A 15,895-nucleotide genomic window follows, 5' to 3' on the forward strand; every position below is an offset into this window, starting at 1 on the left:
CCAGGGTCCTTTGTGTGTAGACAGCCCCAAAGAGAATGTAGTCTGTGGGTTGACAGATAAGAGGAATCTCACGTAACAGCCACACTGGCCCTGCTGTGTCTGAGACGTGTAATTGGCTCTTGCTGTGCTCTGATTGTCTGTCTCTGATTGGCTCCCCAGTGACATGAAGAGTGTGCTACAGGACCCGGAGCTCAGCCTGCTGCAGCGCTGCCTCCTGGTCTCACGGTGAGTAAAAACTCAGTATGGAGTTATGACGGTTTGTTGTCTGCACTGATTGTACTGTGATCTTAACTGTTTACTGGTACCGCAGCACAATTATTTTGTTAACATTCAAACAGTGCACCTGCGTCAAAGACTCATGAAAGCAATAAAAACAAAACTATAGAATAATGTAACTGTAAAGACAGAAATGTTACGTATAACAGAACACATGTTATATATGTTTTGCTTCTGCTATTGTCTTCCTGTCTGTCTGAATGAAGTTTAGGCAGTAAAGTGAGTCTATTTGTCACAATGATCTAAAGTCGAACTGGGTTTGCGGTCAAGCTACATGTCAAACTGTTTGTTTTCTGATTGTTCAGGATATAATTAAACAGAACAAGACATAAGTAGATGGATCAACAGTGATTTCTTTATTTCCAAGGGCTTTATTGACATGGAAGTTTAAAAAATGTTGCCAAAGCATCAAAATAATAATTTATAAAAATTCTCTACAGAAATCTGTGCTAAATGGTATACTTATATATAGTGATATAAAAATGTATCTTATTTTCTTCTTTTTTTGATTTTCCTTAATTCAGACTATGTAATGTGATAAGGAAGGATAAACAAGATGATGTAATACTATGAGGCAAGTTGAATAATTTTGTTTTCAAAGCAGTCACATTGTTTGCCAAGATATACCAGTGTTTATTTTTGCTATAACTGTACAGCCGTGATTCTGTATCTCCACGCAAAAGCATGACGTGAGAGCTGGTGTCAGCAACTCTGATCTCATCTCTGCTCCACTTCTCATTTCCCTCGAGCGTCTGAAAAATCTAGCACAGCCAGTCGGAGCCGAAATGCAATACCCCTAAACCTTTTTTCTACGACGAATACTGTTTTACTGTTTTCTTACAGAAAGCTCATGATTATGTCTCTGCATCGGTCCGTCCAAATTTTATGCCATTGATAATGTGGCAAGGTAACCTAGCAACAGCTGTATGCCTGTGCAGATATATTAAAGGAGGCTGAGAGAACTAAACGATGAAAGAAAAGGCAGAAGGATGTGGAGAGGGGGTGGAGGGGAGCTTACTAAAGGAGAAGGTGTGGGCTGGAAGATTTAGGTACTATGGTCATTAGTGAACAAACCAGAAGTTAGTTGAAGAACCAAGCAGCATGTTGATTGACACTGCAGAATTTGACTAACTACTCCAGAGAGAACATTATCTACTATGGGTCCAGCTGATGCCTTGTTGTGCCACACCACAGGCTGTTTGGGGATGAGTCGGACCTTCACTTCTGGACAGTGGCGTCCCACTACCTCCAGTCGTTTGCACAGGCTCGTCAGCTAAGTGTGTCCACTGCAGAGGGTCAGACCCAAAGTGAAGGAACCCAGCCGTCACCTCAGAACCACCTGGACATCTGCAATGACGTCCTGTGTGAGAGCTCTTACTTCCAGGTCAGTGAAACAGTAGAAGAAGAGAAAGTGTTGGCCTTTTTTTGTTGCTTTTTCTCTCTTTTGGATCCCAGCAGTCAACATTGAAAAATTCCCTTTGAGCTCATCCAGAGACACTTACTATCCTCAAGTCAGACCACGCACAAACACACACCACCAGCCTTTCCCTTGTCATCACAGTGTCAACAACATTGCCCCGGTCACACAGTACTTTCTATTATTAAAGACACCTCTGTTGTCTCACTAAGCCCCTGTCTTTAAGGGAAGCAACTCACATTTTTAAGCCTTTGAGGTCAAACCTATCTTTCACTTTTGCCTTCACTACATTTAATTCCCCCAACATTTCCTCACAGTGATTCTAGCCCACACCGGCATACACTCAATTAAAAAGCCTTCCTCTCTTGTTTGCACCGTGTCATTGCTCGGATCAATGCGTCTGGCTGATGCCATAGCTGAACCAGAGTACAAGGCCCGTCTAAACAATACCCTTCTCTTTTCTTTTTTTTCCAACTTTAATTATCGACCCAGTTTGTTCTGAGAAGTGTCTGAAAAGTTTCTTCAGAAGAAGCCCATTGATTGGCCCTCTTCTGCTGGTCGGCATGGCAGCCACACAGCCCTCTGAACAAGGACATCCACCTTCATGTTGCCATAGTGTATGCGATTAGGTTTATTTGTTCGTTTTCTAGTTGGGATGTACCGCACGTTGTTTTTGTGTCCAGGCGGCAGAAAATACTTTTGTGGACTTTACTTTGGACGGATAGTTTGAAAAAAAAATAGTGTGGATAGTAATTAAAATTTTGGCACACTGTGTGATGACAGCCATTCTCTGGTTTTTGCTGTCTGGTCTCTTTCCCCACAAGGCTACATCAGTATTACCCAAAGAAGCAGGGGAGAGGAAAGAATGTGTCCTTTTTTTGATCAAAGACGAGTACCCAGTCGAGAAAAATTAACTTTTAGCTAGCATTGAAGTTTGAAGTAGCAGAATGTAAATGTACCATCTAATTTCAGTCAGCATACGTCCTATTGAAAAAGTCTCAAATAAGCCTGTAATTTTCTTTTCTTTGAGCGTTTTTCAGGATTTTTTTTAATGGATTATGCACCATTCTGTTTTTGAGAAAGTCGTACTCCCTTTTAATGAGGGGCCATGCAGTGATCACAACGTTAAGACTTTCAAAGAGCTACCCAGACAGTCTGTAGCTACATTTGGCTCCTGTTGTCATAAAGCAGCTTCAGTGGCACAAGTATGACTGTAATTACTAATATCCAAGACTTCAATATAGAGCACAGGGTTGCTAAACTCATTTGGTATCACTGCAAGGATTTATGCCCACGGCTGTGACTGACAGAAGAATTCATCATAATAAAGTGCAAAAAAAAAATAAAGCTTTTGTGTTATATACAGATACGCAAGTCTGCACTCACGCTGACACACATACAGCCTATGTAACTCATTTTCTACAATGCTGTTATCTCTCCCCTCATTGGATCATTTCCCCCCTCTAGTCCTCTTATAAAACTGATGAGCTTTCATGCTTTGAAATATCTATAACTGTTTTCATGTTTCATGCCTCTCATTTGCTCACTGGAAAGAAAATCTGATCTTCCATCAGGGAACATGTAATGAAATAATGGCTCTGGCACCAGAAACACTGTGAAAACTCCTGAATATTTTAAAGGCTTTATAATTTCACTCTCGATCTCTGGACTCTGCATTTCTATAATTGTCCTCCATATCTTTTTTTTGCTCATCATTACTCTTTTAATGTCCTTAGTGTATCATCTATCTGTACAAGCTTATTCCATCTCTCTCTCTCTCTCTCTCTCTCTCTCTCACTCTCTCTCTCTCTCTCACACGTACAAGATTTGACCATGGGTCTTTGGAAGCAGTGTGTTTGAAAAAAATAAATAAAAAGTAAGCTAACTTGTGGCTCCACCTCTACTGCTCAACAGAAGTTCCAGCTGGATCGGGTTCACCTGCAGGAGGTGAAGCGCTCCAGTTATGAACACACTAAGAAATGTGCTGACCAGCTCCTCCTGCTGGGTCAGGTAAGTATTACACTACCCATACTGCTCACACAATGATGTCGGGGGCTACAGATACATGATGTATTTAGCACAGCGGTTAGCATACTGTAGCCTAAGTTTTTGTCTTTGGCGGTCACATTTAGTGTCACAAAAATAAATGTGACACAGAGTTCTCTCTCCCGCTTTGCAGCTTTAAGACTACATTCTGTCCTTCTCTCTGACATACACACTAACACCTTCACACGCTGTAGCTGTGCGGACATGCATATTGTCATAATTATAAATAGGTCGTATCAGTGGAGTCTAATGATGCAAGATGGAAGATAAATGCTGCCTTTGTCCTCGTTGGCATCTCAGCCTGCGGGGATTGGAGTCACCTCTCTGCCCTGTCAGTGTCAGCACTCTCCCTCAATCACAGGCTGCAATCAGCAGGCTATGTGTGTGTTGGAGGTGCAGTTCTCCTGTAGGCAGACATGCGGAGGCCAGCCTGAGCTGACCCCAAAATGAGCTTGAGCCTTCATCTACACCAGATGACAAGCATGATAATAAACATAATTTCCCCTTGTTTTTCCATCTTGTTCAGCTCACGCTTGCCTACCTGTGGTGCTAATGCCTTGTTTCTTCCTCCTACTTCAGTCATTAAATTCTCATCTCTTTGCTGTTGCTCTCAGACGGACCGGGCGGTGCAGTTACTGTTGGAGACGAGCGCGGACAACCCCAGCTACTACTGTGATTCACTCAAGGCTTGCCTAGTGACCACCATCACCTCTTCCGGCCCCTCACAGTCCACAATCAAACTAGTGGCCACCAACATGATCGCCAACGGCAAGCTAGCAGGTAGTGTTACTGTGTGTGTGATAGCAGTTAGCAGCCAGCTCAGTTCTTATTTTAATGAGCACAAGCAGCATTCATTGTGTGGGTGTCTGCAGCCTTGAAAGTGCCTTAAAATATCTTTAAATAATGAAGCTAGTCTTTATAACTGTGAATGAGCTATACACCTTTAAATATGATGTTTTATAAATGTTTTAATGAGGTTGCAGCTACTTCTAACCATATTTTCACCAACCTATAGTTTAATAGATTCTGCATTTTTTCCATTCTCACAATTACATTGTCCACATTTTGCATAATGATTGTGGCTACTGCCAGCAAATTTACACTGTATTAAAAATCCTCGCAATGGGGCCGAGACACAGTTAGCCACCTTGTGTAATGACAGGCCATCATTTCTCCATCTCACAAATGCTCTACTTGTGCTGTCTTTCAGAGGGAGTACAGCTGTTGTGTTTGATTGACAAGGCGGCAGATGCTTGTCGCTACTTGCAGACCTATGGGGAGTGGAACCGCGCCGCCTGGCTGGCTAAGGTAATACAGTATGTCGGTGTCCATCAACAGGGAACATCTGATACTCTGTAATGTTTGGATAGTTTGTGAGTGTGTGGGTATGCAAGTGGTGGCTTGAGTTTTTTTCTTTTTTCTATTGGTAATTGTAAGAAGTTCCTTTTAGTTTTAGCATTGCAATAATGGATCTGTGACACACAGGCAAGTTAGAAGCATTCAGAGCTGCCCAACAATTTTATTTATATAGCTCCAATTTATAACAAAAGTATTCCTCCATCAACAAAACAGTTTCTTACACTGTTCATACAATTTGTCACTAAGGTTCAGTGCCTTGCATGTTGTGTGTGTTTCCAGGTGCGTCTGAGCCCAGCGGAGAGCTCAGATGTGCTGAAGCGCTGGGCCGAGCACCTGGGCTCCCCGCAGGTCAACCAAAAGTCCAAAGCCATCTTGGTGCTGCTTTCCCTGGGCTGCTTTTACAAAGTGGGAGAGATGCTCCACAGGTAAGAACCAGGATGGATGCTGTGAAGAGACTTTTAAAAGTGAAATTACTCTGTTCTCTGATCTTGTATTAATCCCATTCACAGAAATAGATACATGCAAATGTCCAGTCTCACAATTGATTCCCTTTTTAAATTCATTTCTTTTAAATTCAGTTTTTTTTTAAATATATGTGCACTGTGACTTAAATCTTCTTGACCTTTACCTCCTTTCGTCCTTATTTCTTCCACAATCTTTAAACACTTGCGTCTTTCTTAGTTTCTTCTTCTCCCTTTCTCCCTGAATACATCGGAGGACACTTCACAGTGTATGGTACAGTCTGACTCCGTATTTTTTTACCTCAGCATCGATCTGCTTTCAGTCTACTTTTCCTCCTCCTTGACAGCTCGTCTTCTGAAATGCCTCAGGCGGCAAATGCACTCGCTAAGAATTGGAGTGCCATTTGGACGACAGGGTTGATGTATGCTTTAGGATCACTGACATCAAGGCAGGGATGGTGTTGGTTTCTGACAATAGCTCTCCCCTCCCCCTTCTGCCTGTGTCTTTCTCTTCCTCCTTCTATCTCCTGGGCAGTATGAGGTACTTTGATCGCACCGCCCTCTTCATCGAAGCCTGTCTGAAGTATGGGGTGATGGAGGCCAACGACTCTTCCAATATCCTTTTTGAAAACCCATTACTGCATATTGAAGGCCATCTATAGCAGAGGTTAGCTCCACCGCTCACTCTGTCCATCTCTGCTACAGACGTGCACTCAATGGCTTTTTCTCAATGTCAATTTAGATGCTCCACAGAGCACATCGTGCTAGATTTCACAAGTTCCCAATAGCCACTATCACTCTGTGGTTAAAAAGCACAGTTAGGCCGTAGACTCGGAGGAGAACTTATGCAACCTAAACTTTGAATTCATACTTATAAAGCAAAAGATAGACACATAAAAAGTAGATTTTGGGCACAGTATCTGTTTGCCAGTCTGTGTGGTTTGCAGTTTATTACATACTAATACATACACATTTACAACTAACTTGTAAAAATGTGTTTTTATATAATATAGTTATCTTTTTGTATCTCTAACCCAAACAGAAATTCTCCCCATGCACAAGTGGGACTAATCCTTGAATTTTTGGTGACCATCAGCAGTAGAGTAAACGGAGCAAAGTGTGGATAAGAGGCTGAATGCATTGGGTTGCCCTTGCTAAAACAGTCAATTTTTTTGTGTGTGTGTGTTTTAACAGGGAGCTAGTAGGTAGGTAGTATGTGTAGCCTATATGATAAACGCCCCTAATAGGTCTACAGACATATTAAAGTTTCTTTTCTAAGATAAAAGGAAAACGCTGCCTTTTTTGCTCCGTCCTCCACAACGTCCCAGAACACCTAATCAGATGTGCACTTAAATGGCCTTAATGGTGATGGTGTTAGCATTAAAAGGTGATCTGAGCGGGGAACACACACAAGTACAGGCAAAAATTAATAAAAATAAATTAATTGAGCTGCCTAATCCGTAAAGACAGCCTCCTCTGTGCCACTCCTCACTCCTGCCAGCAAGTCCATTTTGAGCCAAGAATATACCACACAAGTACAAAAACACTGTGAAAAAATGAATTGTAACTGAATGTACAGTACTGTAGGAAACAGCAAATCAGGAAAAAAGGGCTCGGAGTGTCTAAGATCTGATGACTACAAACATCAGTGTAATCTATATCATGAGTGATAGGAGCAAGTGAATATGATTGGAATCATCTGCATTCATTTTGTTTCTTTACTTATTTATTCAGGTTTATCCATAACTTTTCATTTGTTTGTATGCGGACATTTTTATTTTAAACCTGTTGATTAAATTAAATGAAAGCATATTTTTGAGTGATGACAGCTTTCATTGGCTTACTGTGTTTTTATGTCCCACCAAATGCTGTGAGTTCTCCTTAAACTGCGTTTGCACATAAACTTATCGAGGCTGCATTTTTGGACTATGCACGACTGTTACGCTCCCTGGGCCTGAGGGAGGGCGCTGCTCTGTGGGCATCACGGGCCGGCAGTGCCGGGGAGCAGCTGATGGAGGAACTGTTCCAAGGAGAGGAAGCTGGGCCAGAAACCATTCTTGGCAAAGACGAAGTCGAGCTTGACCAGGAGCTCACAGAGTGACCTCAAAGACAGGAGGTTTGGAAGAGAACGGATGACACACTCTTTGATGCAAATCAAGCCCGATCAGTCTAACTTCAGTAACGTAACCATTGCGAATAAACATTGTGTCGGCATCCAGGGGAAGTATGAGAGGAGATATGAGGAGTTTCCTCCATTTGAAGTTGTCAGTCACTAGAGTCCATCTGTGTCTGTGACTATGAGTTTGACATTTCTTAATGTTTGGTATGACCAGTGTGTTTGTGTGCATGTAACAGCCCCACACTTTTGTCCTGATTTCCCCAGCAAGTGAAGTAATACAGATTGTTGTTTTTGGTCTGTGTTCTTGTTGGTTAATTAATTGAAATCATTAGATTTTTTTAATGGTTCAGCTTGTTAAACTTTATTTTGTGTGCCTGTATTAATAACTTTAAAGTACTGTTGTGGCTCTACAGGCTTAATTTGCCTTTTTTGCTGCTGAGATTAAATGTGGCAAAATTAATTAATCCCAAAATAATACACCCGTCATTTCATTATGAAAATGCAGTGCCATTACAGAAGGCCCCCATTTACTTTTTACCATGCCTGAATTCCAAAATGAGGTTTTTTTTGCACTCTTGATTTAACCAAAAACAGCACACTGTCTGAATGATTCCTCTGCCCTCCCTGTAACAGACACAATATTGCTCTAGACAGACACATACCAGACTGGATGTTTTATCCACAGCTGGTGGTGCTGTGCAAGTGACTGACCAAAGCCTCTTACTGCACAAGCCTCTGCAGCTCTAACTGCTGGATGGCAGTAAAATTAGTTAGCCAGGCCTCCCTGGCCGTATTAGACACTTATTAGTATGTTATCTCCCTGCGCACAGAGGGAGAGGAATCTGACCACTGTCACCTGAGTGATGCCATTTAATTAGCTTCCGCAGAGTTTAGTTCAGTTAAATAGATAGTTGTTCATTAATCCATTCCATTAATCCAAATGGAATATTTTTAATTTTCTACTTTTATGAAGTCTTGAGAGGATACTTTGTTCTCTGCATTGTTGGACGTTTGTGTAATGAGTTTGTTCTCTGGTGTGTGTACTACAAGAAGAGCTGTCAAAATGAGTCGTAACTCATTTTAATCATGACCTCTGATGGATCATTTACACACAAACAGTAATCTGTGCTGCTCCCACTGTTGCTCATCACAATCACAAAGCCTGACACGCAGTTTAGGAAATGATTTAGTCTTGCTGCTGTATCTCCTCGGATCTGCTTTTGCCTCATCTTTACACAGTTAATATTCATCATCAAAATCATCAGTTTGACAATGCAAAGACTTTAGTGATTGTGTGTGTAATTGCCTCGTACCGTGTTTAGTTGTCCTGAAAAGAGACAGTAACTCCATCCACGTGTAGTGTGTTAATGTGTTTCATAAACACGTCAGTGCCGTTTCTATTCTGTGTTACAGTTAACCCCAGACACTGTCACTATGGCAACCCAGGCCTATTTTAGGGGACTACATGTTGTTCCTGTAGATGCATTTCCCATAGCTCATAGAGAGCCAGCATAGAGTCACACAACCCAGCAGAAAATCAGCTGTAGTTTACGGTGCGGTGTATCTTCCTCCAATCATGTCATGCAGTATTGTGGAAGCAACATGTACTGTACTGCCTGTTTATGTTGAGGCACTAGTTTGATTAACACTCTGCTGCTTTTCTTTGTACTTAGATGAACTAAACTAAGTTTAAGCCTTTTTTTCATTGTTCTGTGTTCATTGTTTACACAGTGATCCTAATGCTTTAAGCTATATAAATATACAAGAGGAAAAAAAAGATATATGTATATATGGATGGCAATAAAATCAATATTGTTAACTTTATATTTTCTGTGTTTTTTTCCCGTCTAAAGACACAAGAGGGCACTCTAACCCCTCAATAGGAGGCAAAGTGGCTGTGGCTTTTATGTCTAATGGCAGGCACTTTGTAAGAAAAGACCTGTGACATCAAGTGCTCTTTGCAATTATCCTCCTTTAATTTCAACCCAGGTAGATTGAATTTGAATGTCCGTTCATTTATCAAACTGTCTTAAAAGCGAATTAGTTCCTGCATGAGTCGCTTCCGCAATTAATTATTTCTTTTCTGCTCAGAAGGAGAGCCAACAGCTGGCTTCAGCTCGCTGCCCAGGTCTAACCGTTTTCACTCTTTTCTTCGCCTTAGATTTATTCATTGACGTGTATTCTGTTTCTTCTCTCTCTCATGCAAAACGCAGTGCACAAAGAGAAGAAAAACAGTCTGAAACAGAAGGCCACACAAATAACTTGATTGTGTTCCTTTAATGGCTTAATGAATAAGTGCCGGAGAGCCGATCCAGCCGTTACAGCCAGGTCATCAGTATGCAGGGCCTCACTGCAGGATTTCTATTCTGTCATACTGCTTCTACTTTAGACTACCACACAGCTAGCCAAATGGCTCTGATAATGACTCCCACCCAGCCATCCTCACATGTCAATTCCTTTTTCCATCTTATATGTACTGTATCCCCCTTTTTCCCCTATCTTTCGGAGTTTTTCTTCCACCTAAAGGAAAAAGGCAGACACTGTATGCCAACTCATGTCCTCCACTAATTTCCTGGAAACCTTGTTTCCATCTGCTGCTTGGCTGTCAGCTCTCAGTACCCACCTCTTGAACGTAAGATTCTATATAGTGTCAGAAACACAAGATTAAGTGTATTTGGATCCAGAGCTACGAGCAGCACTTATGTTCACTTAACAGATGGAAATCACTGGCCTTCACTGGTTCACGCTACATACGGCGAAAATTAACAGCCGGTTGCAAATCAATCGTATACGCTAGTCTCGCTGTTACGCATTCTCAATCATCTGTACAAGTAGCCATCGAATCAGGCCTCTATGGTGCAGCAAGCAGAGGCAGAGCCAATGCTGCACAGTTTGTGTGGGTAAGACAGCAGGTCATTCACTTCCCATGAGCATGATCTAATCTGTTGCTGACAAATAGCTTTTAATCCAGGATGGGCAGGTCCATACCTGCTCGCAGAATTTACAGAAAACCCATCTTACTCTGTGTTTGTGTGAGATGTTTCAGTTTGTTTTCCCCGTCCTCTCTGAGGGTTACCACTGAGTTCATTCCTCATTTTCTCTGTAATTATCCCACCTTCCATTGTTTTCTCAACACCCTCCCCAGACGGAGCATTCTTTAGGCAGCTCACACCCCAGGTGGTGGAATTAGTTTTGGGTTGAATGGCTGCTCCGTTTATGAGGATAATTATTTGTCTAGGTATGTTGATTGCTGTTTCACTCCTGTCCCTTTGACCTGAGTTGAGCTGAATTAAATGTACTTGCTTTCCTGATACTTCTCACCCGTATAGCCAAACTGTTAGTCTTCTCCACATCACTGTAATTGTGGCTCACTTTTCTCACCTTTTTTTCCACACTGTTATCAACTGTTTCTTTCTCCCAGCCCGCTCCACAGTGAACCTGATCTACACGTGTAGAGGTCACATCCAGAGTAGAGTGTGCCCACACACCACATCACCTCCCCTCACCCACATCTGGGGGTATTGCCTGCCGAAGAAGGAACCCACAGGCCTGATCTCATCTGACACCTGCAGCCAGACACTCCTCAGATTGGTTAAGCAAGGATATCCCTCCCTCCTTTAAGCCTCCGCTATTGGTTGAGCTCCCTGTTGCCCCTGATGTTTGTGGACTCTGGTTGGCTGCCCAGCAGCGCCTGGGCCCCTCCCTGGGGCTGCAGGTGATGTTTATGTTGAAGGTATTCAGGCCCCCAGCTTTATCTGATTCCATTTAGATGAATGTCACAGTGTTCAGCAGACCATGGCCTCACTTCGCCACAACTCCACAGTGCTCCCATTTAAGGAAGCCATAAGTGAGAGAGGGTAAAACGGGGGCAAGGGGCTAGGCAGGGGTAGCATAGGGGAACAACAGGATCTCTGGAACATTACCACACGATGACAAACTCTTATCGAGTCCCGATAATGACTTGCGGACAGGGTAATCTTTTAAAAAGCTTCTGCTATCTCTGAAACAGCTGTTTTGTGGCTTCCACGTGTGCATTTTGCGGCCAGGGCTGTTATTTACGAAAGCAGAGAGGAATCAATGAGGGCATTGTGTCAGGAGCGTGGTGCTGCCTCTGTCAATTACTGCATCATGGTGTGCAGCTCCCGCACAGGCTTTTACATGAATCCACACTACTAATCCTCAGAGAATGACCAGGGTTATGTGTGTGAGGAGGAGACTAATTATTTGCTAACAAGACACGGAAAGACGGTGGGACATGCAAACTTCATAAGATTGACAGATGCCCTGGGGGAAAAATCCAAACTGGGGGTATGAGGTTTATCTGATAATATTAATGCCATGTATCATAGGAAATCCTCACTGCTATGTCAACAAGCCCAGAAGACACAACTGAAAGATCTCTTCCCCAACTGCTGTTGACTAAGCTCAAACCACATCCAGACCCTCTGTGTTTTGTTATGTGTAAATAACAAATAGACACTGGAGGGAGATCTTATTAATTACTGTGAAGCAAAAAGCAGCTAAACAATGAGGTTGCAAGAGATGAACAAAGATTAACTACACAGTACAAGTTAGAGAGGAAAATTTAAGCCAGGTCTATTTTATGCAGACATGAGAGGACTCCAGGGGACCCTGATATCCAAGCTATGCCTCTGGTTGGTTCTAAAATGCGTGGGTTTCAATGGCAGGCCATGAGGTAATAGAGATGCTACAGATGCCCCTACTACAGCAAGGCCCTCCCCGGGCTAATTGCCACTATCCTTTGGGAGATTAAAGCAGGGGAAGGTACACTCGGCCAGCCGGGCCCAGAGCTTCAGAGTAAGGGTGTTCCCTTTCGTTGGTGGACAGTGGGAGGCAGTAGAGGATGTAAAGGATACCTGTGCTGCAGCTGACCCATTTCCTGTAATGTTGGTTGTGTATATATGTGTTAATCTGAAGATGTATATGCGTCTGCAGTGTGATCCCAGTTTTACTGCCCTGGCCTCTTTCCTGTGAGGGCAAAGAGACTTTCCTGCTGTGTTTGGGTCTCTCCCCGAGCTACGTGTTTTTGTTTCTAGTCAAGCGTGTGTTTCCTCTCTGTGTAGTCCGACTGGATGCACTGGGCCTGTGTGTGAGAGCGGGCCGTGGGGGAAGCTGGAGGCTCAGGAGCGGTGGGCTGTTTTGCTGCGGCCCGTGCAGCCCTTCACTCCTGGGGATAAGCACGTGCTACACTGCCAAGAGAGAACCAGGTCCAGACTTGCACAGACTAGTCATCTACTGTATAGGCAAACAAAGCTACAAGCTTTGTTTTATGGCTGCAATTCCTGACTATGTTCACTTGAGACAAGCACTGTATCCCAGTTGTATTCTTTGAATTCTAACCATGTCTTGACTGTATTATGTTCAGTTTAAAGGAATTACACCATGATTTTGACAGTGGCATTGATGTATGTCACACAAATGCAGCATACCACAGAAACAGAGGGTTCTTTACTGCTGCTGAAAGTAAAAAAATGTGGACAGATATGTCACAATTTCAGTGACAGCATGAAAAGACAAACAAATCAAGCAGAAAAGCTTACAAAACCTAATTTACTAACTAATTTTTAAGTTATCAAATTCGAAATCGTTTGAAAGTTGTAGTTTGATTAACATTTGTCAGTACGCAACTTATATCTTTCCTGTTTTGTTTTTTTTGTACAGTTCATTCATGCTTTGTACACTATCTGCCAAAGTAGGGCACTGTCAACATTAGTACATAGTGTGTATACTGTACTTTTGTATTAGTATAGGGCTGATATCTTATTTAATTCAGTTCAGTTTTATTTATATAGCGCCAATTAATAATAGAAGTTATCTCTTTGTACTTTTCATATAGAGCAGGTCTAGCCCCTACTCTTTGTAGTATTATTTACAGGGACCCAACAGTTCCCACCATGAGCAAGCACTTGGCGATTGTGGCAAGGGAGAAATCCATCTCATCAGGTAGAAACTTCGAGTAGAACCTAGACTTGGGGTGGGCGGCCATCTGCCTTCAGCGGTTGGGGGGATGGAGGGAGGGGGAGAAATTGAGAGAGAGAGTAGTCCAACCAAGAACAACACAGAGATGGATAACAAAATTAATGGTAGTGGTACAAATATTATTTTATGATTCCACTAGGGGGCGGCAGAGGTCTGGAGAACAGATGTGTGACGTGTCTGGTAGTGAGTGACTTTCTCCTGAAGCCCAACTTCTAATTTAGGGTTTGGGGATTTAAGATACCCCTTTTCCAAATGTAATCTATATAGATTAAAAAGATTTAAAAAATTCACGATAGCTTCTACTGTAGATGCAACTAATTAATATGAAATAATGGATCGGCTTAAACATCCTATTCTGACTAGGCTACTTGTTATCTATTCTGTAGGCAACAAGTTATTTTGCGGCCTCATCCCTATTAATAAAAATGCTGCGTCCTTTTTAGTAATCCTTTGCATAATTTATCTCATTATTAAGTCTTTTTCAGGACACTAACCAGGCTGCAGAATCTTTGTCTGAATCCCTTTGAAAAGACTCACATTCCAGTGTGTCTGCTGTATGCTTCTTGTTGGCTGAGGTGTGTGTTAGTGGGTCATGCATTGAGAGAGCCAACCAGAAGTTGCAGGTCCATTTCATAATAGTTTACTGTGTTTGTGCATGGCGGCGCCATGTTCCCTCTATCACCGAGACAATCTGACACCAGCAGTGCTGCATGTTGCCTAATCTGGGAATCAGCGTAGCAGCTATTCCTTATAGCTGCTGCTCACGTAGCTCTCTGTGCAGGGAAACTTCCTCTCACATATGCCAAACTAACACTTGGGATAAATATTTGGAGGTCACCGACACTCTTGCTTGATCTCTTTCAGGGGACATTGAGTGATATTTGATGCAACACAGCTGGGCGAAATGCTGGCATACTGGAAATGTATTACATCAGACAAGACTGAAGTCTAATAGGGAGAAGAGGCAAGAGGGAAGGATTGAAAGGTTAAAGTGAAGAGGAGAGTGGAGGGAAAAGCAGGATGACAGAAGAAGTGGAAGGATGGGTGGATGAGGAGGGGCAGGTGCTGACAGTGTTTTGGTGGAGTTGTGTAGATGTAATCCCTTCTGATGGGCAGGTCAAGCTGCCTGCTGAACACTGAGGCACCGGCCAGCCGTGAGTGCGCACATCACACACACAAGTATGTGCGAGAAGCATGCTGTGTGTGTTTGTGCAGGTCCGTGTGTCCGTTGAGCCCCTTGTTGCAATCTGGCAAGACTCATGAAAGGGGGAACAAAGGGTAGACTTTCTTTTGCTTTAAGCGGCGAGGGCCGGCCCGCAGAGGAAAGAGAGATGGATCTTCTCCAAATGCCACCGTGGGCGCACTAATGCCTGCTTTGTTCGCCACGGTAATTCTATTATGGTAATGGAGGATGAATCCCAGCTTTCTTCCCCTTCTTGCTCCATCCCAGTTCCAAGTCTCCTGTACCCACACCCCCACCAGAGAGTTTCCGGCACAAGAACACAACAGTTAAATGGCCCCTAGAGGCCCCTGAGAGATTAGATGCAAACTCCTACTGTTGCATAGTTGTAGTGAGTTGTGCAATAGCTCATTTTTTCTCCCTGTCACTGATATTTATGTGCCCCAAGCAGGTTAAATGTATCATGGCAGCCTTGTGAGGTTCTATTCTTCACATTTATCAATTAGTCATTGTTTCCAAAACAACAGCAGATGAGATAATGATACAATAATGGCGTTCGGCTTCAGTAAGGTACACAATAGAGGAAAAATACCATGCAAGATTTGCAAAGATTTGGAAATCATCCATGACATTACTTTGCCATTGTGCCCTCCTCTGGGACTTGGTCTGCCTTGTACAGCGACATGCTGGGATGAGGGTGTGGGTGGCTGTCAGGCTAGGCCCTTAGGTCATGCAATGACTCGGTACATATACAGTAATGTTCACTCCACTGGGACTGGTCTCTCTCTCCTTTAGGCAGCGCTTTACCCAGCGGCCCCTAGGGAGCCCCTAATCCCTCCAGCCTGGGAACAACTCCAACTTGCAGTCCCTTGAAATGTCTTGGTTTGTGCATTATTAGATGCTATGAATTACCCTTAGCGACGTATGGAGGGAAAACATGGCAACTGGCAAACATGGCAGTGATAAATCTGAAATAATGAAACAGGGCTGTAAGTGGATCCAGTAGGGCTTTGCTGACCCAAAATCAGAGTAACTCG

At 43.0% G+C, this 15,895-nt stretch overlaps 1 protein-coding gene across 1 annotated transcript in view; it reads left to right on the forward strand.

Moving 5' to 3' along the window:
- Positions 1 to 9,502, forward strand: part of wdr11 (WD repeat domain 11) — a 59,664-nt gene extending 50,162 nt beyond the window's left edge. Inside the window, exons 22-29 of the mRNA XM_038737231.1 lie at positions 160 to 225; positions 1,471 to 1,660; positions 3,608 to 3,703; positions 4,354 to 4,519; positions 4,950 to 5,047; positions 5,378 to 5,523; positions 6,095 to 6,174; positions 7,458 to 9,502. Coding sequence (XP_038593159.1) covers positions 160 to 225; positions 1,471 to 1,660; positions 3,608 to 3,703; positions 4,354 to 4,519; positions 4,950 to 5,047; positions 5,378 to 5,523; positions 6,095 to 6,174; positions 7,458 to 7,660 — 1,045 coding nt within the window. The 3' untranslated portion in view covers positions 7,661 to 9,502. The remainder of the gene's footprint in view (positions 1 to 159; positions 226 to 1,470; positions 1,661 to 3,607; positions 3,704 to 4,353; positions 4,520 to 4,949; positions 5,048 to 5,377; positions 5,524 to 6,094; positions 6,175 to 7,457) is intronic.
- Positions 9,503 to 15,895: the final 6,393 nt, after the last annotated feature.

Source organism: Micropterus salmoides, unplaced genomic scaffold (genome assembly GCF_014851395.1).
Source record: "Micropterus salmoides isolate LMB-PRFRI ecotype aquatic unplaced genomic scaffold, ASM1485139v1 Ms_hic_scaffold_22, whole genome shotgun sequence".
NCBI classification, from domain to species: domain Eukaryota; kingdom Metazoa; phylum Chordata; class Actinopteri; order Centrarchiformes; family Centrarchidae; genus Micropterus; species Micropterus salmoides.